This window comes from Furipterus horrens, unplaced genomic scaffold, assembly GCF_987537825.1.
Source record: "Furipterus horrens unplaced genomic scaffold, mFurHor1.1.pri manual_scaffold_11, whole genome shotgun sequence".
NCBI lineage: Eukaryota > Metazoa > Chordata > Mammalia > Chiroptera > Furipteridae > Furipterus > Furipterus horrens.
Genome location: NW_028327181.1, coordinates 42479209 through 42495116, shown reverse-complemented (window position 1 = coordinate 42495116; position 15908 = coordinate 42479209). Strand labels below are relative to the sequence as shown.

The following is a 15908-nucleotide window of genomic DNA, read 5'->3' as shown; positions in this document are numbered from 1 at the left end:
CAGGCTCTGCCCCAGGTTGCAGGCCTGAAACAGGCAGACTCCGCAGCCCACGGCCCGGAGGAGGGTGTGGAGCTGTTTCCTGCACTGACCCAGTGGCGCTCGGGTCCCAGCCCCAGCGGCCAGCCCTGCTGTCCCATTGTGAGCAGGGCCTCCGCCCCGAGTGTCCCCCCCACCCTCCTGTCAGTCTAGGCAGCGGCTGGTCCCCCCATGATCCTGGGCCAGGCAGGGTGGCTCACTTTGGTACCTGCCTACTATGAGGACCTGGGATTGCAGAGGGAAAAACCCCCTTCCCAAACAGCTATATTGATGGACTGAAACCCCCCGCCCCACGTTTATTACCTGAAACTTCGGAGCTGTAATTCCCTGGGGCTCCCTGTGTTTTGTGCCAATTGCTATAGTTTTCTGGTAAAGCTACACCAGCAAACTGGGAATCATTGCTGCCGCCCAGCAACCACTCTTCCCGCCCGGAGGAGGACCCCGGCAGCACCTGCAGACCGGAGGAGTGGTAGAGGCGCTGGTGCCTGCTCTCAGCCAAATTTCTGAGTACTTCTGGGTGCCAGACCAAGGGTCCTTGGGTCCTAGCATCTACCCTGGCATTCAGCCTGGGTTACGGGCCAGAACTCCTGGCCTGAGCTTCCTTTGGGGGGCAGCGGATGGTGGCATTAGGACCCAGGGAGAGTTCGACACTTTGCTGACCACTTTACTTACTCATTCCTCTAACTGTAGGCGTGGCACAGTGTAGGGTGGGAGCGAAGCGTGTCCACCTAGAGACAGGGGCTGGGGGTTTCAGAAGTAGATTAAGTGGAGGTTGATGGGAAACAGTATTTTTACAGCTGTTTATTCAAGAATGTTATTAACTTTTTTCAAGCCTCACTCAAGGATACGATTATTGATTTGAGAGAGAGGAGGAGGGAGAGAGAGAGAGAGAGACATCGATGTGACAGAGAAACGTGGATCGGTTGGTTGTCTTCTGTACACACCCTGACCAGAGATCGAACCCACAACCCAGGCATGTGCCCTGACCTGAGAGTGAACCCGCTACTTTTTGGTTTACAGGGCAATGCTCTCACAAATGAGCCACCTGGCCAGGGGTGAATATTAATTTTTTATGGTGAATGAGAATTTAGGTTTATTTGGAAAGGCAGGTGAATAATTGGACCAAATACTAAACTACCTGAGTTGGCAGTTCAAATTGGAGCAGAACCCTTTTGGCTTGGAACAGCTTACATTTGATCAGGACAACCCACACTGAACTTAAACTTTAGGATCAAAGTAACTCAGGGTGTCGGGGGGATCCCTGTTGGTGTTCAGCAGGTTCTGGCTTCACGACTTTCACACAGTTGATGTGGTCCTGGGGCAGGAAGCAGACACATGTTTTTAAATGTGAGGAGTTGAGGGGATGAGACGTTTGGTAGCACAGCGACTCCCAATTATATGGGTGAGCGGAGCCTCGGGCTGCTTCACAGGAACGCTGCCCCGGTTTCCAGCCTCTTCCTCCTTAAAGAGTGTCGCTGTGCTCAACACCGCGGTCCCAGAGGTGGCCTGTGGTAGTGGGCTCTGGCCCACCTGTCAAGTGGCCTTGCAAGGCGTTTCTTTCAAAGTGGTGCACATGGCGTTGCTCCTCATTAGCTCACCCTTGACCTTTATGTAGTCCCATGTCTCCCCTCTCAGCTGCTGCTTTGGGTGTAGGGGCGTAGGTAGGTGATGGCGAAGGCTTGGAGGGGTGAGGAAATCGGGGGCAGCTACAGAGGGAGTGGACACGGGTCCTAAGCGCTGACTGCACCCTGTTGCATAGACACCCGAGGCTCCCTGGCTTCATCTGGCCACCTGTGGCCCCCCTCATGGCCAGGGGAGCACGCGCTCAGGGCACTGCAGGGCCGCCTGCTCGGCCGCCGAGTCGGTGCCCACGCTTGGCCGGGGCAGCTCCACTGTGAGCAGAAGTCTAGTTTCACAGATACCCAGGAATTTAAAATGATAATGGGGATTACTTAAGTTTCCCGAAACAAGCTTCTGAGGAGAATCGGGTGAGGACTGATGTGTTCACCCTGGGTCCCTGCGCACCTCTGAGAGGCATCGTCAGGTCTGTGACGTGGCTGTTGGCTCCCGTCCGTGCAGCCTGGGATGCAAGGCCCAGGCTGGACCTCGGCTGAGGTCCTCACAAGAGACATCTGGGCTCTATGTCAGACCTGCGGAAGAGGGTTGGCGAGTTTCTTGAGTTCTCCCACTTGTCATTAATTTATTTGGTTTTGGTTCTTGCAGGAAGTCTGCTGACGGTGAGGATCATGACCTCCGTGGCCCTCCTGCCCCTGCTGTTTGGCTGTGTGGGAATCTTCGGCCTCTTCAAGCTGCTGCAGTGCCTGCAGATGAAGGCCTACCTCCAGAACGCTGTGGTGGTCATCACAGGCGCCACCTCGGGCCTGGGGCGAGGTGGGTCCTGGAGGCAGGGCTCGCAGGGCAGGGAAGCTGGCCTGGGCTTGGGGAGCAGCTCAGCTGCTCAGGGACCACCAGCACAGGTGCAAATAAGTGATGCGGGCTGGTGACTCAGAAACAGGAATATGTCGCTGTCCTCCATCCAGTTGGTAAAAGCAGGAGCTTAAGGGCAATGACACTTTCAGCATCAGTGTTGGGAGGCAAAGGCCAGTGAGGAAGGCCCTGGCAAACTGGAGCCTGCGGGTCCCATCTTAGGTGGCAGCGCCAGCTGGTTGTTGAGATGGGGCCTTTTATGTGAAGGCTCCCAGTGTTCAAGCACGGACACTAATGACCTCCGAGGGGGCCAGACAAAGCAGGCCTTTTCCTGGGTTCCGCCAGCAGGCCCGGTGTGTGGCCTTTTGTGGACGGGGCCGTGCCTCCAGATGTACCCTGGACGCAGCCTTGGCAGGACTGGAAACAGGATAAGTGAGGCCTCAGCTCACTAGGTCCTCCAGGTTAGTCCCATTTCAGTTCGGCGAACACGCTGAGCTGCTAGGTCCCGGGAACTGAGTGCTGGACACAGGTCTGGGGACCGTCACTGCCCCCACCTCCCATCACAAACGACTCTGTGGAGCTGTCTTCATTTCCCTTCCAAACACGCATATTGACTTTGGCAGGGAAGGGAAGCAGTGTGTGTCACCCCAAAATATGCTGCTTTGGCATATGGATTATTTTGAATTAATGGTGCTTAAGAAATAGCTGGTGCAAGAAGGACAGGGCCCTCTGAGCCTCTCTGTTCCTGTGGAAGCAGGACGCCTCTCCCCTGGGAAAGTGCCCTCCCTGACGTGGTCAGTGACAGCGTGCCAACTGGGCAGGGTGCCAAGCGGGCACTGGAACTGTCAGGGTGGGGGGACGCTGGGTAGGGTGTGTGCTTGTCTATCCTCTCTGCTGGGCACATGAAACTAGTGCAAAATAATGAATGTGGACTGTGACTGAAAAACTTTTTTTTAAAAAAGGTGCCTTCCCAGTACCAGGAGGTAGAAGGCACCCTTATGTCCAGAGATGGTGAATTCAAGGCCGAGAAGGCTGTATAAACAGACCTTGTTAATTCTTCACTAATTTACTCCTCAAAGCTCAAACCCCTTTGTCTTGTCAATTTTCACAGTTTTTTTTCGTCTAAAAGGTATTAAAGCTGCTGGCGTTGGTCACTTCATAGAGCCTCATATTTGTGGTGGGGGGGATCATGTACATACAAAATTAACTTTTTTCTCCTGTTAATCTGTCATATATGAATTTAATTATCAAACCAGCCACAGAACTTAGAAGGGACGTTTTCCTCTCCTACAGCAGAGAGTACAATGGGCAGACGCAGGCACGTGACGTGGAGCCTCTTCCCTGTTTCCCAGCGTCTGCACTTGCCCATCGCGTCCCACCAGCATGCCGTCCACACTCGAGCTCAGTTCCGTGGAAGTCTGAGAGGTGCCCCAGACTGTGGTCAGCCCACCATTGCTGCACCTTTTGGTTGGTGATAGTACAGCCAGTGCTGAAGGGGACAGGCGCCGGGATGAACGGGTGAAAGACAGGGCTCCACCCCTCGAGGAAAGGAGGCAGGCACTCATCTGAGGACATCGCCACTCCTACCGCCCGGCCTGGGAGAAGGAGGTGCCTTTGTATGTGCACCTTGTGCTTGGTGCCACTGCATCCTTACCGATGAGGTTCAGAGAAGGCGGGACTTGCCCTAGGACGTCCAGCCAGGAAGTGTGAAGCCAAGATCTAAACCCACATCTGTCTGACTCCAGAACTCGGTCTTGTCTCACCTGAGGGGATGTGGCCAAAGAAAAGGAAGGGCGGCCCGGCAGGGAGGGCCCCGCAGAACGGCCGAGGCTGGGCGCAGTGTGGCTGGGCAGGGGCGGTAAGCACCTGGGGTGTTGCAGGAGTATGAAGGAGCAGCTAAGGCTTCTCTGCAGTCTTCCAGGGGAGCCTGGGGAGGCTTCAGGGGGTTGGGTTCATTTGTACGCCACTGTGATGTTTAGGTGAGGTCTCTGGGGGTGAACCCTAGGGCTGTCACTAGATACCCAGACCTGCATGGGGATAGCTGCCTCCAGGCCCTTTGCCGCAGCTGGTCCTCTGGCCCTACTCAGGCACTATATATAGGGTAGTCAGCAGCTGCTTCTCCTCATCTCCGAGAGAAGCTTTTCTTTGGGTCCTTGCGGAGTATTTGAGAGTTGGCTAAAATGGAAAGGTATAGAATTGCAGGTGTTCCAATATGTGGGTGTTTGAGAAGGAATTTGAGGTGGGCATTGTTCTCCTCATTGTTCCTCGTTTCCTCCTATAGGCACCAAGACTGTAAAGGGAGTAGCAAATGTAATTGAAAGAAAAAACTACATATATTTTGATAGATAAATAGAGAGATAGAGTGTCAGCCATTTCCTGAATTCGAAATCCCTCTGCTTATATTCTGAACTCTTCAGCATCTCAGGGACAGGACTCCATGTATCTTTCCTCTCCAGTCAGCTCAAACAGGAGCAGACTGACCAGCAGCCGTCTCGGGTGCAGACACCGCGCTGCGGGCAGCCCAGGGGCACCCGGCCGTGAGGAGCGGGCCCTGCGCTGCCCTCCGTGGCTCTGCCCACCGCTGGAGCCCAGGAGGTTTGCGTTAGGTGATGAGACCGCAGACGGCTCTCTGCAGTTCTCCTGTTTGGTTTATTGAAGTTACACGAGCTTGCCCTTGTGAAGGGACCGAAGGCTCTGGACACCCACTTCAGCCAGCCTAAGCCCTGGAGCTGTGAGAAGCTGTCTTGATTTACCAAAGCCAGCAGTGCGTCAGCGGGGAGGTAGTACCTAGACTTTTCCCCTTCCCTTGACCCTCTTGCCTCCCTGTATCAGCTTTTTCAGAAATAAAAGTGGAACCCTTCCAATCTGTTGTTTTCGTTTCTGTCCCTCCTTACACAACTTTAATTTTTCCCCTTACGGGCTCTGCTAGGAAGCAAAGCCTAAGCAGAGTGCAGGGACCATTTTCGCAAAACTGTTTATACGCCAGCGTGCCTCGCCCCACCCTCAGTGGCCGCTCACGAAATGTCCCTTGTGTTGGCCAGGACAAGACAGAATGGGGTGAGGAAGCCAGTGGAGCTGGAAATTCCTGACCTTTGGAAATGACTCAGTAACCCTGAGGAGCAGTTCCAGCCTCAGGAACGCTGGCGTCTGGCTTTGGGTGCAGCCAGCCCCCGCCCCACCCCCCCCAGCCCCTGAGGCCTTTGCTGCTCTGTTGAGAACAGCAGCGTGGGCAGGGCAGTGGCTGTGGCCCTGACCAAACCACCCAGGGGCAGGCGGCACAGGGCTGCAGCTCTGCCTGCACTTGGGCCCTTTGTCGAGATGAACCCGTGAACAAACCAACCAGATCTCCAAAGACGACGGTACAGCACAAGTGGAAATGTGCTGATTTCGTACACTTAGCGCCTCCTTCCGGAAAGCTCTACCTGGGGATGTGCAGGGGGATGCTGGCCTGGGTACGGCAAAGGAAAGCTGTAGGAGAAGCAGGGGGCACAGCAGGGGGCAAAGGGTTTTGCACCCTAAGACAATCCATATGTCAAAACTTTCTCTCTTCATGGAAGACCCTGGAATTTCTCCTCCCCTTGTGTTTTGAAGTCTTTAGCTTTAAGGAACGTTGACTCGGTTGTGGGGGAAAGGCTGTCAGACCAGCACCCTCTGCCTGAACCCTCCCACCTTCTGGCCTCACGGAGAGGAGGTGGCAGCCTTGATCCCTCGCCCCCCCTCTGAGCAGCCCCCAGGGCAGCCCTGTCATCTGCTGGGAGCCCCGGAGGCACGGAACTTCCTGACTGCCTCAGCCTGGGGCCCTGGCCAGCTCGGGGCTGAGGGGTCTGTGCAGACCTGCTCGGGTGACTAGGCCTTGGGCAAGGACAGGCAGTGCTGCTTTAAACCCTCGCATTTCCATTGTCACCAACAGTCAATTTTCAGAACATTCTTAAAAAGCAGCTTAGAAATACAAAAACACTTCTGCAGCACTTTTTTTAAAAGATCTTTGTATCTACTTTAAGTGATTCCATTCCAGTGCTGCTTTCCTCTTTATCCTCCATAAAGGGGCAGTGACAAACACAGAGGTCATAACTCAGCCCAGCGTCACAGAACCAGTAAGTGTCGGAAGTCAGAGCTGGACACAGGAAGTCTAGTCTGTTCTCTTGACCACTGGGCTGTACTGTTTTGGATAAGCCATCCCTTTCCAGGGCACTGAACGTTCAGTCAGGCCATGGTTCGGGGCAGGGCAAGCCAGAAGCAAGAGGACCTCACCCTCTGCTTCCTCCCTTTCCCCCCCGCTAGGTTAGCCCCGGCTTCTGGTGATCTCCTTCGCTGCCCCTTCCCTTTGACCTCAGGGGAGTTACTGGGACCCCTGCTCGGTTAGTCCTACTGACGCTGCCCCAGATGCCTAAGCACAGTCCCTCACTAGGATTTTGACAGTAGAGCTCGGAGGAGACAAGTCAAAGCTTCCTCCTGTCTGGCAGGGGAGCGGTGTCAATGTGAGCACGAAGCCCACTCCATTTTATGGAGAATCCAGGCTGGGGAGGTGGAGAAAGGACAGGCCAACATCAAGAGAGCCTGGTTCCTCCTGCCAGAGGCCGTGGGCAGCCCCCACGCCTGTCCTTCCAAGTCTTGGCCATTCAGCTTCTTTTCTTAATTCTCGAGCCAGCCTAGAGTCCTCCTGATAAGTCTCTGCTTCAATGCAGTGAGTTGAGTCTCTTTTTTTCTCGCCACCGAAAGAATACTGACTAATAGAGGTACCCAGGTAATTCTGGACTCCTCCCCACTGTAGTCTTAGCTGACATCCTCGTCATCGTCACCTGGAATATAGGAGTGGGCTTAGTGGAGGGAGCCGGGCCTTTTTCAGTCCCCTTCCTTGCCACCCTGCAGGAGGGAACCTTCCAAAATGCAGCCACCCTGGGTCATGTTTTGCTGTTGCAGGCACTCAGCAGGCTTCAGCTCTTGACTCTGCAGCTGTATGATTTCGCAGCCGAGCGAGGCTGATGACCTGTCCCCCTTCTGCCCCAGCCGCCTCTGTCTGTGCCGCCTCGGGGGCTTTGCGGACTCGGCGCCCGTTCTGCTCCCTCTGCCTCTTGCACTCTCCGGAAAACAGCCCCTCCGGCCTCCCCAGCCCTTTTCACCAGAGTCCTGTGTCCCCTGTGTTTCTCTAGACCCACAGACACACCCTGGGATGTAGGTACCTGCTGCGTTCAAATACTGGGCGAACAGCTGGGTTGTGCTGGAACGCGGGCCTCGGCGGACATGCTGCACGATAGCCCGCGCCGCCTGCCACAGCCACGTGGCTCGACCTTGCTGCACTTCTTCAGTTGTGAAAATGGGGGTAATGCCCACAGGATTATTCAGAGCTAAAGGTGATTGTGGGACGTTCTGAGCACAGGGCCTAACAAATCTGCCAGCCAGTCTCTGGCTGCCCCTCGCCCTGTGGGTGTCTGTCACACCACTGGACACGAGCTGTCCAAGGCAGCAGCGGAGCTCATCAGCCATTGGGCCTGAGAGCCTAGCCGCATGCCTGGGCCCCAGCTGGGGCTAACCTCTATGTTCAGTGCGTGTAGAAACAATGTGTGTTCTGAAACATTGGCTGAGTTTGAACTGCACTGGGGAAGAAAGGCATTGAATTTTCGTAGCCATCAAGGTTCTCTGGTTCTCTCTTCTGCCTTTAGAATGCGCCAAAGTCTTCTACGCTGCAGGTGCTAAGCTGGTGCTGTGTGGCCGGAACAGGGAGGCCCTGGAGGAGCTCGCTAAAGAACTCGCTGCTTCTCAGGCCACCAAGGTGAGCCCAGGGGTGTGTTTTCTGTGGGGAGGAGGTGCAGTCCATCCTCTGCTGAGATAGTGGCCCACTCCTGGGCTGCTGGACATGCAGGGCATCCATAAGGTCCCCCTGTACCAGGAAGGTCGCAGGTCTCTGCAACAAACTGGGCTGAGGAGGAACTGTCATACAGTTAAATTACAACTCCACCACTGACCAGCAGAAAAATATCCCATTGTATGTAGGTACCAAATTTTGTTTATCCCTTATTTGTTGGTGGAGACTGTGGTCGTTTCCGCCTTTTGGCAATTGCGAATGCTGCTGTGAACATTGGGGTACATGTATCAGTTTGAGTCCCTGCTTTGAGTTTTTCTGGATATCTACCTAGGAGTGGAAATGCTTGGTCATATGGTAGTTTTATGTTTACCCTTTTCAGGAACTGCCAGACTGTTTTCCACAGCAGCTGTACCATTTATGTTCCGACCAGCAGTGCACAAGGGTTCCAGTTTCTCCACATCCTTGCCAGCACTTATTTTCTTTTTTTAAAATCACACCTATCCTAGAAGTATGACCAACTTAAAATTTTGCTTACTCTTTTTAATCTTATTTTTCATTCAGTATCATTTTGTATTCGTTTCAGGTGTGCAGCATAGTGGTTAAACAATCATATATTCTACACAGTGATTTCTCCAGTACACTTATTACAATATTATTGACTATGTTCCCTGTGCTGTACTTTACATCCCCGTGACTGTTCTGTAACTGCCAGTTTGTACTTCTTACTCCACTCAAGATTTTCACCCAGTCCCCCTACCCTCTGGCAACCTGTCTCTGAATCTGTTTCAATTTCATTTGTTTATTTTGGTCTTTAGATTCAACATATAAGTTAAATGATATGGTATTTGTCTTTCTCTGACTGACTTATTTCGTTTAGTGTAATACCCTTTAGGTTCATCCATGCTGTCACAAAAGGTAAGATTCCCTTCCTTTTTATGGCTGAGTAGTATTCCATTGTGTAAATGTACCACAGCTTTTTTTATTCACTCATCTATTGACGGCCACTTAGGTTACTTTCATATCTTGACTAGCGTAAATAATGCAGGGTGTAAATACTCTTTTTATTCATTTTCTTTTTTTAGTTTTAATTAGTTTCAATTTTCCAGATTTTTTAAAATGGAATTTATTTCAGTGACATTGGTAAATAAAACTATATAGGCTTCAGGTGTACAGTTTGCCAGCACAGCATCTGCGCACTGTGGTGTGTGCTCGCCGCCCCAGGCCCAGGCCCCTTCCATCACTGTTTGCCCCCCTGCACCCTCCTCTACCCCCTCCCACCCCACCTCCCCTCTGGCCATCAGCATGTGATTGTCTGTGTCTACAAGGTTTTTTCCCTGTGAGCTTTTTTTTCCTTTTTGTTTAATCTCTTCACCTGTTTCCCTCACCCCCTCCTCCCATCTGACAGCTGCCAGTCTGTTCTCTGTGTCTGTGAGTCTGTTTCTGTTTTGTTTTGTGTATTTCGTTCATTAGATTCCACATATGAGTGAAATCCTAGGGTACTTGTCTTTCTCTGGCTGGTTTGTTTCACTCAGCATAATGCTCTCCAGGTCCACCCTGTTGCAAAGGGTGAAATTTTCTTATTTTCAGAGACTGAATATTATTTCATTGTTTAAATGTACCAGAGCTTTTCTGTCTACTCATCTATTGATGGGCACTTGGGTGCTTCCAAATCTTGGCTGTTGTAACTAACACTGCAGTGGACATAAGGGTGCAAATAGTCTTTTGAGTTAGTATTTAGAGTTTAGTCAGATACACTTCCAGAAGTGGAATCACTGGGTCAAAAGGCAGTTCCATGTTTAGTTTTTTGAGGGAACTCCATACTGTTTTCCACAGGGGCTGCACCAGTCTGCATTCCCACCAGCAGTGCACGAGGCTCCCCTTTCCCCACATCCTCGCCAGCACATGTTGTTTGTTGATTTATTGATGATGGCCATTCTGACAGGTGTGAACTGATTTCTCATTTTTTAATTTTCATCTCTCTGATAATTAGTGGTGTTGGAACATCTTTTCATATGTATGTTGGCCACCTGTATGTCCTCTTAGGGAAGCATCTATTAAGATCCTTTGCCCATTTTTCAGTTGGATTGTTTGTTTGTTTTGGTGTTGAGTCTTATAAGTTCTTTATAAATTTTGGATACTAACCCCTTATGTATAATTAGCAAATATGTTCTCCCATTCAATGGGTTGTCTTTTTTTAATTTTGTTGATGGTTTCCTTTGCTGTGTAAAAACTTTATTTTGATGTAGTCCCATTTGTTTCATTTTGTTTTTCTTTTGTTTCCCTTGACCAAGACAATATATCAGGAAAAATATTGCTAAGAGAAGTGTCCAAGATTTTACTGTCTGTGTTTTGTTCCAGGATTTTTGTGGTTTCAGTCTCACATTTATCTTTAACCCATTTTGAGTTTATTTTTGTGTGTTATGAGGGTGGTCAATTTTCGTTTTTTGCACATATCTGTCCAATTTTCTTAACACCATATATTGAATAGACTGTCTTTACCCCACTGTATGTTTTGCCTTCTTTGTCAAATATCATTTGACCTTAAAGGAATGCATTTATTTCTGGGCTCTCTATTCTGTCCCATTGATCTATATTTTGTTTTTATGCCAGTACCAGGCTGTTTTGATTACTATGGCCCTGTAGTACAGTTTGACATCAGGTAGTGTGATTCTTCCAACTTTGTTCTTTCTCAAAAAGACTGCTGCGGCTATTTGACATGTTTTGTGGTTCCATGTAAATTTTCGGAATATTTGTTTTAGTTCTGTGAAATACGCCATGGGTATTCTGATAGAAATTGTGTTGAATCTATAGATTGTTTTGGTGAGTATGGACATTTTAATGTTTATTCTTCCTATTCATGAACACGATATATGCTTGCACTTACTTGGAGCTTCTTCAGGATCTTTCCTCAGGGTCTTACAAAGTTCTGAGTGCAGGTCGTTTACACTTTTGGTTAAATTCATTCCTAAGTTTTTGTTTGTTTGTTTTTTGATGCAGTTGTGAATGGGTTTTCTTAGTTTTTTTCTTATAGTTCATTATTGGTATATAAAACTGCGGCTGATTTCTGGATATTTATTTTGTATCCTGCCACTTGACTGAATTCATTTATCAGTTCTAGTGGGGTTTTTTTGTTTTTGTTTTTTTTTGGTGGAAATTTTAGGGTTCTCTATGTACAGTATCATGTCTTCAAATAAAGACACTTTTACTTCTTCCTTTCCAATTTGGATGCCTTTTATTTCTTCTTCTAATCTGATCGCTGTGGCTAGGACTCCCAGTACTATGTTGAATAAGAGGTGAAAGTGGACATCCCTGTCTAGTTCCCAGTCTTAAGGGAAATGCTTATAGTTTTTGCCCGTTCTATATGTTGTTGGCTGTGGGTTTGTCTTAATATGGCCTTTATTATGTTGCCGTATGGGTGTAGGTGTTTGCTGAGAATATTTATCAGAAATGGATGCTGGATTATATCAAATGCTTTTTCTGCCCCATGATATGATCACATGGTTTTTATTCTTTATTTTTTGTATATTGTGTATCACATTTATTTTTTAAAATTTTATATATTTACATTTAATCTTCACCCAAGGCCATGCTTATTGATTTTAGAGAGCGGGGAAGAGAGGGAAGAAGAGAGGGAGAGAAACACCGATCAGTTGCCTTTCCTATATGACTCGATAAGGACCGAACCTGCAACCTAGGCAGGTGCCCTGACCAGGAATCGAACCATGACCTTTCGGTTTGTGGGACATCGCCCAACCAACTGAGCCACAACAGCCAGGGCTGTGTATCACATTTATTGATCTGTGGATATAGTACCAACCTTAAATCCCAGGAATAAATCCCACTTGATCATGGTGTATGACCTTTTTAATGTATTGCTGGGTTGGATTTGCTGATATTTTATTGGCCTATAATTTTCTTTCTTTGATATGTCTTTATCTGGTTTTGGAATTAGGATAATGCCAGCCTCATAAACTAAGTTTGGGAGTCTTCCTTCCCTCTGCTTGAATTTTTTGGAGTAATTTGAGAAGGATAGATATTAATTCTTTCAATTTTTGGTAAAAGTCACCTGTGAAGACATCTAATCCAGGACCTTTGTTGGGAGGTTTATTATTATTATTATTATTATTATTATTATTATTATTATTACTTCAATTACATTAGTTGTAATCTGTTCAGATTTTCTGATTCTTCCTGACTCGGATTTGGGATATTATGATTCTAGGAATTTCATCCAGATTCTCCAATTTGTTGACATATAGTTGTTTGTAATATTTTCTTACAATCCTTTGTATTTCTGTGGTGTCTTGTTATTTCTCCTCTTTTATTTCTGATTTTATTTATTTGGGACCTCTCTCTTTTTTTCTCGATGAGTCTGGTTAAAGCTTTGTCAATCTTGTTTATATTTTCAAAGAGCCAGCTCTTGCATTCATTGATATTTTATAAAATATCTTTCTTTAGACTCTATTTTGTTTATTTCTGCTCTGATCTTTATTATTTTCTTTCTTCTACTCACTGTGCTTTGTTAGTTGTTCTTTTTCAAGTTTCTTTAAGTGTAACATAAGATTGTTTATTTGAAATTTTTCTTGTTCTTTGATATAGACCTGTAATGCTGTAAATTTTCCTCTTAGGACTGCTCTCCCTGTGTCCCATAGACTGTGGGGTGGTTGTGTTCTCGTTTTCACTTGTTTCAATGTAGCTTTTGATATTTTTCTTGATCTCATTGTTAACTCATTCATTGTTTAGTTACATGCTATTTAGCCTTCTTGTTTTTGTGAGTTTTTAAGGTTTTTATCTTGTGATTCATTTCTAGTTTCATATCATTATCATCAGAGAGGATGCTTGATATGATTTCAGTCTTCTTTAAATTTTTTAAAAATGTTATTGTATTTTTCCATTACCATTTAATTCCCTTGTACCCCCCTCCTCCTGCGATCACCCCGTTGTTGTCCATGTCCACGAGCCCTTTTTCATTTTTGCCCAGTCCTTCCACGCCCTAACCTCCCCCCTACCTCCCTCAGCTGTCAGTCTGCTCTCTATTTATGAGTCTGTCTCTATTTTGCTTGTTAGTTCAGTTCGTTCATTAGATTTCACATACGAGTGAAATCATATCGTATGATTTCACTGACTGGCTTATTTCAGTTAGCATAATGTTCTCCAGGTCCATCCATACTGTCACAATGGGTAACATTTTCTTTTTTCTTTTTTCTGGCTGAGTAGTGTTCCATTGTATAAATATCCCATAGTTATTTTATCCACTAATCTACTGATGGACACTTTGGCTGCTTCCATATATTGGCAATTGTAAATATTGCTGCAATGAACATAGGGGCGCTTATGTTATTTCTAATTAGTATTTTGGGTTTCTTCAGATACATTTCTAGAAGTGGGATCTCTGGATCATAAGGCAGTTCCATTTTTAATTTTCTGAGGAAACTCCGTACTGCTTTCCATAGTGGCTGCACCAGTCTGCATTCCCACCAGCAGGGCACTAGGGTTCCCTTTTTCTCCGCATCCTCGCCAGCACTTGTTGTTTGTTGATTTATTGATGATGCCCATCCTGGCAGGTGTGAGGTGGTATCTCATGGTGGTTTTAATTTGTATTTCTCTTACGATTAGTGACATTGAGCATCTTTTCATATGTCTGTTGGCCATCTGTATGTCCTCTTTGGAGAAATGTCTGCTCAGGTCCTTGGCCCATTTTTTAATTGAGTTGTTTGTTTGTTTGTTTGTTTGTGTTGAATTTTGTAAGGTCTTTATAAATTTTGGATATTAAGCCATTATCAGATGTATCAGTGAATATATTCTCCCTTTCTGTGGGTTGTCTTTTTATTTTTTGATGTTTTCCTTTGCTGTGCAAAAACTTTTTAGTTTGATGTAGTCCCATTTGTTCAGTCTTCGTAATTTAATGAAACTTGTTTTGTGGCCTAACATATGGTCTCTCCTACAAAATGTCCCATGTGCACTTGAAAAGAATACATATTCTGCTGTTTGGGGTGAAATGCTCTGAAAATATCGATTAAATCCATCTGATCTCATGTGTCATTTATGGGCACTGTTTCCTTGTTGATTTTATGTCTGAAAGATCTATCCATTGATGTCAGTAGGATATTAAAAATTCCCTACTAAGGCTGTAATACTGTCATACTTTTTTTTATATCCATCAAGAATTGCTTTACATATTAGGTACTCCTACAAGTTCGGTCCAGAAAAAGTCCAGCCATGATTAATATAATGAGAAAAGTTTACACAACATTGATGTAACCTGGCAGCCAAAGCAAGCAGACTGGAATGCACGTGCATGAACAGTGATGACTTCATCGTACCAGTCAATGGGGGTGTAAATGCCTTTGAGTGAGCATGTGTACTGTGTGGCCATCACATTCAAAATGACTGAGCGAGAAGAGCGACGAATCTGCATCAGATTTTGTGTTAAGCTTGAACATTTCTCTGTGGAAACTATTTGGATGAGTCAGAAGGCTGCAGCTATGGGCAGCTGGTGATTGGCAGCTTCATCATAACAACACACCCACTCATGGATCAGGTCTCATGCAGAGTTTTTTTTTTTGGTTTTTTTGGCAAAACATCAAATAGTGACTCAGCCCCACTATACGCCAAATGTGGCATCCTGCAACTTCAGGCTTTTCCCAAAACTAAAATCACCTTTGAAAGGAAAGAGATTTTAGACCATCAATGAGATTCAGGAAAATACGATGGGGCAGCTGATGGTGATTGGGAGAATGGTGTGATGTCCCAAGGTGCCTGCTTTGAAGGGGCTGAAGCGTCATTGTCCCATGTACAGTGTTTCTTGTATCTTGGATCTTTCTCCAATAAATGTCTCTTTTTCATATTACATGGCTGGATACTTCCAGAAAGACCTTCTAATTGGGTGCATAAATGTTTACAAGTGTTTTATCCTCTCGTTGGATTGCTCCCTTTATCATTACGTAGTGTCCTTCTTTGTCTCTTGCTCTAACCTTTGTTTTAGGTCTGTTTTTTCAGATATAAGTATTGCTACCCAAGCTTTTTATTTCTTCCCATTTGTATGAAAAACCTTTTTTGCATTCTTTTACTTTTAGTCTTTGTGTATCTTTAGTTCTGAGGTGGGTCTCATGTAGACAGCATATATATGGGCCTTGTTTTCTTACCTATTCGGCTGCCTTATATCTTAATTGGAGCATTTAAACCATTTATATTTACAGCGATTATTGATAGGTACATATTTATTACCATTTTATTCTTTCAACTAATTTCTCCTTTCCTCTCCATCTCCTCTTCCTCCCTCACCTCCCCCTCCTCCTCCTCCTCCCTTTTTCTACCCCTTTCTTTCCCTCTCTCATCTCCCTTTCCCCCATCTCCCCCTCTCTCTCCTCCAACATTTCTTGTAATACTGGTTTGGTGGTGACAAATCCCTTTAGTTTTTTTCTTGTATGTGAAGGTCTTTATTTCTCCTTAATATTTTTTTTTTAGGTTTTCACACCCAGGTTTACTGAGGGAAGGGAGGGAAAGAGATTAGAGATAAGAGGGAAACTCCCGGTCCACCTTGAGGGCCTGTAGGAGCAAGGGAAGGGAAAGAGGAGAAAGGGGGAAGGAGGAGGGAGAGGAGACTTCCCAGTCCACTTGGAGGGCTCATTGGAGCCTCCTC

At 46.9% G+C, this 15908-nt stretch overlaps 1 protein-coding gene across 1 annotated transcript in view; it reads left to right on the top strand.

Annotated features, from left to right (window-relative positions):
• The window catches only part of DHRS7B (dehydrogenase/reductase 7B), a 70501-nt gene that overhangs the window by 32514 nt on the left and 22079 nt on the right, over positions 1 to 15908 (top strand). Inside the window, exons 2-3 of the mRNA XM_090291912.1 lie at positions 2260 to 2427; positions 8124 to 8245. Of these exons, the coding sequence (XP_090148038.1) occupies positions 2283 to 2427; positions 8124 to 8245 (267 nt within the window). The 5' untranslated portion in view covers positions 2260 to 2282. The remainder of the gene's footprint in view (positions 1 to 2259; positions 2428 to 8123; positions 8246 to 15908) is intronic.